We start from the raw sequence: 7,945 nt of genomic DNA on the forward strand, positions 1-7,945 counted from the left end.
ACATTGGGGTTCAGTAAGAAGATATCTTGAACTCTAATAACTATTTACGTTCAAATAGAGTAGAATGAGTTATGTGGTGAAAATCATAGGAGGTCATCGTCATAGGTCCTAGGTGCGAAGGAAATTAAACTTGTAAGTAGTATGGTGATAACCTCTTTGTTTATAACTCTGCAAAGTATAAATACTTCTACAAGTGCACGCCTACATCGAAACCCAATGTCAAAGCATGTATTCGGATAATTCAGTCTAGTATTAACTAATTGTGTGTTGATATGAGTTATTATATTTTATAAACATTTAACTAAGATATGATTTAGTTGAATTGTTTTAAAAAATCTGTTTGTATGAAGAGTATGTGTTAAAACATCTATGGAGAAATATGGTGACCCAGTGGAGTTTTTCTTTGTGGTAGTTTAGTAACTTTTCATATTAATTTTAAATATATTTTATTATTACGGTTATTTAGCTTGATAATTGTATAAATAATATCTATTTATACGTTAAGATGATTATTTTTTTTATTAATTTTATAATGTTTTATTTTATCAGTTAAACTTAACTTGAAAATTTGAGATGTTTTATATCTTACCTAAGTATCATAATAGAAAATATATATAACTTTAGAATCTAAGTTTTATAAAGAATCTTAGTTGAAACTTGAGGTGATATAAATTTTAATACTTTTAATTTTGCATAAGATTCTGAAGGATAAAAAATGAAAGAACTACTCTTTTCAGTTTGAAAAAATTAATACGTGAACAGAAAATTATTAAATTATTTACATCAAAAGTTTAAAAATAATACTTCTAAAATAATGTGATACGATGAAATTCATATAAAATAAACATACTTGTGCCGAAGATGACTTTAAAGTAGTGATTTTACAATTTTATTGATTTCTCAAACCAAGAGCAGAGAGAGAAGGGAAAAGGTAAATAAGGAATAACTCGCAAATATTCACCAAACACCCCTTGATAGCAGGCATTTGAATCTCTAAATAATGCCTCCACAAAAAAATATCATTATTAATGTGCACACCAGAACTAAACCATCTCCAAAGCTTGGAAGCTAATTCACAATGAAGAAAAGATGTTCTGAAGTTTCTCAGAAGTGGCAATGACAGCACCTCGACAGAATGATGCTACATCTAATTTTCAAGTTTTCTTCAGCAGGAATGGCTGTTATGCGTTAGTCTCCATAGAAGAAAAGTTTTGGAAGGTGACCTTTTGACCAAGGAACTATAACACAAATATATGCCTCCATACTCTAAAATCCTCAGTCTGGAAGTAAGGAATTCCAGTGTTAACAATTTGCTCAAATACAATAGGATGAGATTGAGCAATGACAGAAGGCATAGACCATTTTCCATCAGCAATAACATAAGCTACTGTTGCTGACAGATTTCATCAGGAATTCGAAGACAAGCCATCACAGACCTATTTAGCTATCTGCCTTCGTTCAGAAAATAATTGATCTCTATTACCGATGTTCCAACAGAATGCATTGGAATAGAACTCAGACTACTTTTAATACCAGATCAAATACAGGATTTAACAAAGAACTGAGTGAACTTACTCCCTGAAGTCACTAAGCAGTAATAATATTTGACCATTATTCCTTACCTGCCAACATATTCCAACCAAGCAACATCATAGTAGTGTATAAATAAAAATACTAAAGCGGCAACTAAACTTCACTTGTACGGGATGATTGCATAAAAAATAAACATTATGTTGCAGATATTTATTTTACAAATTTAATTTAAAAATTATGCTATCCTCACATCCATGGCATCTGGTCTAGTGTTTATCAAATCAATCACCTATAATCAATGTGCATATTGGTAGTCATCAGATCAACAGCCTATAATCAGTGTGCATATTGGTAACAAACGGTTGTTCAAGTACAAATATTTTTAGCACCGAAAAAGGTTTCATCAAGAATCTTGATATTTTTCAACTGCCAAGGCCTGTCCATTAATTATTGAAAAATTCGTCAACAAAACAAAGGACAAGAGCTTTATAGATAAAAGAACAAAAAACATATAGTGGTATCAAGAACACCACTCTCTTGCATTCTGGAACATGCGCAACCAAGGACTAGGCCCATTCTTCTCCACATGCCAGTGCTTTGGATACCATGGGAACTGCCACATTAAGAAGCATCGCTCTGGATGAGGCATCATAGCGAGATGCCTCCCATCTGGGGAACAAATAGCTGCTACCCCTAAAGGAGAGCCATTCACATTGAAAGGGTATGCCTCAGTAGGATTCCCAGCATCATCACAATATCTGACAGGAGCCAACTCAGAATGAACTATTCGGTCAAATACACCTTCGTCAGGAAAATATGCCTTTCCCTCACCATGAGCAGCCCATATACCCATTGTGCTACCTGCCATGCCCTTGAACATCATAGCCGGTGATGACAGTATGGTAACGCTTGTAAAGCGACATTCAAACCGCCCAGACGCGTTATGAATGAACCTTGGTTGTGATAGGTCACCACCAGCACCATGCACACCCCCAATTAGTGGACCAGGTATCCAACCCAACAAAGCCATTAGCTGACACCCGTTGCATACACCTAGACTAAAAGTGTCCGGTCGCTTGTAAAACTCCTGAAATTGTTGCAAAACATGCTCATTGAATCTTATGCAAGCAGACCAACCTTTTGCAGAATCAAGCACATCAGCATAGCTAAATCCACCAACGAACACAATTCCACGGAACTCTTGCAAAGAGATCTTTCTATTGAGAAGGTCTGACATAGTAACATCCCATGGCTCAAAACCAGCAGCATAAAAAGCTGCAGCCATTTCTCTATCTCCATTGCTCCCCTCTTCTCTAATCACAGCCACTTTAGGTTTCACAGTTGCAGACAAAAACTTTTCCTCAGTGAAGACAGGAGAATAGGTCAGATCCCATGAGGGTTCATATCGATGTTTTAGTCCTTCTTTCTCCATATCCACACAAGATGCCAGTCTTTGGAACTTCTCCAGCTGAAAACTAGTCTCTTCCCACATGTCCCTAAGGATGCTAGTTTTTTCTGTTAAGAAAATCTCCCCATCAACCTTAACTTCTATGGATGGACTGGCTGTTACTTGACCAATGACTTCCGCTGAAACTCCCACATGGCCCAACTTTTCCATCACCAAAGTCAGATTTTTCTTGCTTACTTCAATAACTAACCCAAGCTCTTCAGCATATAGTGTTTGGAAGAGGTTGTTACCTTGAGATGTCAAGTTCAAATTAAATCCGCAATTACCAGCGAATGCCATCTCTAAGGCACAAACAAGCAGCCCACCATCGCTGATGTCATGGCCAGCAGATATCAGTTCATCAGTAAGAAGATTTTGAACACCTTCAAAGACCTTTTTAAGGTAAGGAACGTCATCAAGATCAGGACACTCATCCCCAACTTGATCAAATGCCTGAGCAAGAGCAGATCCACCTAACCGTCTCTTACCTTTTGACAAATCAATATGAAGCAAAACACCTTCATCCTTAAGTTTTAAGTCTGGAGTCACTGTTTTTGTTATATCAGGACAAGTAGCATAAACACTGATAACAAGATTTCCAGGAGCCTTGACAACTTCTCCATCAGAATGGGCTGCCATAGAAAGGCTGTCTTTTCCTCCATCAATAGCAATGCCAAGTGCAATCATTGCTTCAGATAAAGATATGGCAGCATCATACATGTCAGCTCCTTCCCCATCTAGCTTGGCAGCATACATCCAATTACCACTAGCCTTGACATCAGAAAGGGAAGTGACCTTTGCCCATACAAGATTTGTTAGTGCTTCTCCAACAGCCAACCTAGCCATTGCTTTGGGGTCTAACAAGCCTTTGATTGGTTGTTCCCCAATGGCACAAGCACCTCCAGTCAAATCAGTAAAAGTTTGAGCTGTAACAGCAACATCAGCAAGTGGAATTTGCAAAGGACCAACAGTTTGTTGTTGTGCAACTAGACCAGTAACACACCTATCAACTTTTGTTGTTAAGAAACGCTTTGAACAGACAGATGGTAAACTCAACACCCTCTTCAAAGAATCTATCACTGTAATAGCAGGAGCAATATCAAGTGGCTCCCGCTCATAGACCACCCGACTAAAGTGAAAAGATTTTTTAGGCATGTCACCAAGGACTTTCTCTAATTCAAGATCAACTGCGGGTGGGGGTGGAGGAAGTCCATTTGAAATACACTGTTGGGTTGCTAGGCTATCAACTAACAAAACACGTCCGTCACCACTAATAGTTCCAATAACAGCCATTGAAACTTTTTCCCTGCTACAGATTGATTCCAAGAGATCACGACTTTCAGGCTTCACCAAGATTGCATCCTGTTCCTGATACTCTGCCCCCCAAATTTCTAGAACAGACATTGTATGATCACCAACCACAATTGCACGGACATCTATCTCTGCACCCTTTGGATATATAATTTCCTTTACAACATTGCAATTCCCACCAGCACCCTGATCATGAATGCTGATTATTGGGTTTTTATCCCCCATCTCAATACAGGCCCGAACAAGGCGATATAGTTTTTGAGCCATTTCAGCATCCCCACGTTGCACAGCATTGAAATCAAGCTCTGCATCATTCTGCCCACTAACCATGCTAGAGGCCGCCCCACCTCCCATACCAATGCGATAAGCTGGGCCTCCAATCTTGACAACCAGCATCCCAATGTCAGGTTCTCCCTTTGTTATATGAAGGTGGTCTATCTGTCCAATACCTGCACTAAACATTATTGGCTTCAACCATTCTCGTCTCTCCCCACTAGGAAGTCTCATTCCAAAAGTTCTACAGAAACCCTGGATCAATGGCTCTCCAAATTTGTTCCCATAATCAGATGCACCATTACTAGAATCTATAAGAATCTGTAAAGGTGGTGCCAAATTTGATGGGTAAGTAAAGGAGGGGTCTTCCCATGGAGCATAAAAGCTTGACCTGTTGAGATTCCCAACACAGTAACCAGCTGTAGCTGCCTGGACAAAGGAACCCCTTCCAGTAGCATGTGTATCTCTAATTCGACCTCCTGCACCCGTCTCTGCACCAGGATAAGGTGCCACTGCACATGGAAAATTATGCGTTTCAGCTGTAAATAAGATATCTAAATCATGTACTGCAATTTCCAACGGGCATGATGAGCCAGGATGAACTGGTCGGAGCTGCTTTACTGGGAAACCCCTAATTGCACTTGAGTTATCTTTAAACCCAATAACAGAGTTATTTGGATTTGCCTGCAGAGTACTTTTTACAATTTGCATTAGAGTCTTATTCATAAGTTGTCCATCAATGAAAATCTTTCCAGTAAAAAACCAATGTCTGCTATGCTCACTGTTGGATTGCGCAATATCAAACAACTCCACATTTGTTGGATTGCGCTTAATGTCTTCTCTGAAAAGTTTGGTGTAGTATTCTAAATCATGGTCATCAAAAGCGAAACCCATCTCTAGATTAATCTCTTCTAATGCCTTTCGTCCCCTCTCCATAACAGGTATATAACGAATCTCCTCAGGAACAATATTGGTCTCGAAGGATGTTAGTTTTTGCCTATAAACATATTCAGTCATTCTATCATGCACCATAAATGCAAATTCATTTATTTGATGACCTTGCAATTCACTAGTGGTGAACAACAAGTACCTCCTTGACCGTTCCAAACGGGTCACTTCTGTCAATCCACAAGCATGGCAAATTGCCACAGCATTAGTAGACCACGCTGTGGTAAATGACAACCTGGGACCAACCTCGACTATAACTGAACTCAACCCCTCCTTCCTCTTCTTCTCAAGAAAGCTCTCATTTCCCAGATTCTCGGGCTCAAATGTTTCTTGAAGAAGCCATTTAAGGACACAAATTTTTTCACTCGAAAGTTGTGAACTAAGGCCAACATTGTAACATTGCTCGGTTTGTATTTCCACGATCTGATCAGAGATCTTCACTTGAGTATCCTTTAAAAGCTCAGCAGCTGCACTTTTTTGCATAAACGGGACTCGGAATAAATGAACAACTTCCGAGGCAGGTTTCTCAACCAAACCAGATTTCTCTTCTACAGAACTGTTCACACCACCAGAAACCACTGCTCTGGGATTTTCATGAGCCTGACAACTTAAAGGCAAAGCTCTTCGAGTTGATCCCAGAGCCCAATTCCTATTCCAAAGCGTACCCCAAAGCATGTGACTTCTATGTTTCTGAGGCTGCTTCTTCAAAAACAATGTCTGCCTCGAAGTACCCTGAAACAAGTTCACAAAACCCATAAACAAATATGCATTTTCAATTGCCAAATTAAACATAGTCCACCAACTTGTCAACGAAAGATATAACCAAAACAAACACAAACCCAGGTCAACCATGCAAACTTGCAAGCCATCCCAATATGTTACTACAACAGTAAAGGTGAGGGAAAAAACAAATGGAAAGGGAAAACTCATAAAACATAGCTGCACTTCATTTGCTAGTTTAACAAGCTGCACCAAGTGATCAACGAAAAACTGACAAATAAAAACAACCTATGCCAAAGCTACAAACCTTAAACGAATCAAAATATGCTATAACAGCAACAAAACATGAAACACCCCTTCCCAAAGAAAAAACGACGACAGCTAATGAATAAATGGAGTCCGTTACATGATGCTAATTTAAAGACAGGGAGTAAAACAAACCTGCAGGAATTGAGATACCCCAAATTCCGTGACAGCAGCCATGTCCTCGATCAAGTGTAGGGAAGCTCTAAAACAGAAACAGACGGCGAAAAATAAAAACTTTGAGGACCAAGTAGAATCATAAAAGTTATGGTGCGAATAAAAGTGAAACGAGGAGGATTTTAGATTGGCACGGAATAAAACCCTGCTGATTGCTTTGGCGCTATTTCCTATTCTTCAATTTTATATGCTTTTTTTTTCTCTTCCTCGATTGGATCGATCAATTCCTTTTCTACTAAATTCTGTAGCCTTTGGTTTGATGGAAAAAATTATTTCTGCAAAAGAAAATATATACTTATTTCTTGATCAAATATTTGACAAATAAATATATCATTTTTATTGAATATAGTATATTTTAACTTTTTATAAAGAAAAGAATAATTTATATAATATCTTTTAAAGTTTTCTGTCTTCATAGGATTAAAAGCGTATATTTTACTTTTAATTCACTTATTTGGGATTTCGAAATTGATCTTTTTTTATTCTTTTTATTAGTATATTTTTCTTTACAAGAATACCCTTAGACAATATTTTACTTTAGGAGTGTTCCTAAAAAGATCAGAACAAGGTACGTAGTTTTAATAAAATATTCATAACTATTTAATTTAGAGAGTTGGCAAACAAGATAAGGATGGATTACATAGGATGTGTTGTATGCTTCGGTTTTCCTCATTTTTTTAAGTAATAGTTTTATATTAATCTCCTTGTTTATTGTTTATTTTTAATAACAATTCCCTGTGGAAATTTCATGATAGGGATATTTTTAAATATTTTCGTATCAAACGAGATTATTTTACCTGATTTAGATTAACAAATTAGTAAAGTAATAATATTATTATATAATCATCCACTAAACTCCAACTAGTTTTGCTCAACGGAATGGTAAATACAATATGGATTTTCTTTTTAAACTTCAATGGTGATCAAATTGCCTCTCTTAAACCAATAATCAGCAAGATAAAATATTTGTATATAAGCTTTTATTTGTGTTGCTGCATAAAATTCACGCGAGATTTTATTTTTTTCTTGGCATATTTATTGAAACATCCAAAATATAAATTAATTGATCACATCATACTAAAAGAAGATAACAAATGAAAAATATAGATAAATTTTTAAAAATATCAAAAGAGACTATAAATTCTACAAATAAATAGTTAGATAATTAAAGTTATGGATTATGTTCTTAAAATTTTAATATTAATAATTCTAAAACCATTTTTTTTTAAATTG

General features: G+C 36.8%; 1 protein-coding gene across 1 annotated transcript; it reads right to left on the reverse strand.

Annotated features, from left to right (window-relative positions):
* Nucleotides 1–1,857: 1,857 nt before the first annotated feature.
* LOC124826219 (putative phosphoribosylformylglycinamidine synthase, chloroplastic/mitochondrial) lies at nt 1,858–6,959 on the reverse strand. Its single transcript, XM_047298997.2, has 2 exons — nt 6,674–6,959; nt 1,858–6,244 (listed from the first exon to the last, which is right to left on the reverse strand). Exons 1-2 carry the CDS (start codon nt 6,713–6,715, stop codon nt 2,054–2,056), a joined length of 4,233 nt encoding a protein of 1,410 aa, XP_047154953.1. The 5' UTR covers nt 6,716–6,959; the 3' UTR covers nt 1,858–2,053.
* Nucleotides 6,960–7,945: the final 986 nt, after the last annotated feature.

This window comes from Vigna umbellata, chromosome 5 (assembly GCF_029865625.1).
Source record: "Vigna umbellata cultivar VRB3 chromosome 5, Vumbellata_1.0, whole genome shotgun sequence".
Lineage (NCBI taxonomy): Eukaryota > Viridiplantae > Streptophyta > Magnoliopsida > Fabales > Fabaceae > Vigna > Vigna umbellata.

Bases quoted from the DNA above. Each gene is read 5' to 3' on its own strand.
- LOC124826219 (XM_047298997.2), bottom strand. From the start codon at position 6,715: ATGGCTGCTGTCACGGAATTTGGGGTATCTCAATTCCTGCAG. The intron at 6,245-6,673 runs GTTTGTTTTACT...AACTTGTTTCAG, and splicing joins GGGTATCTCAATTCCTGCAG to GGTACTTCGAGGCAGACATT.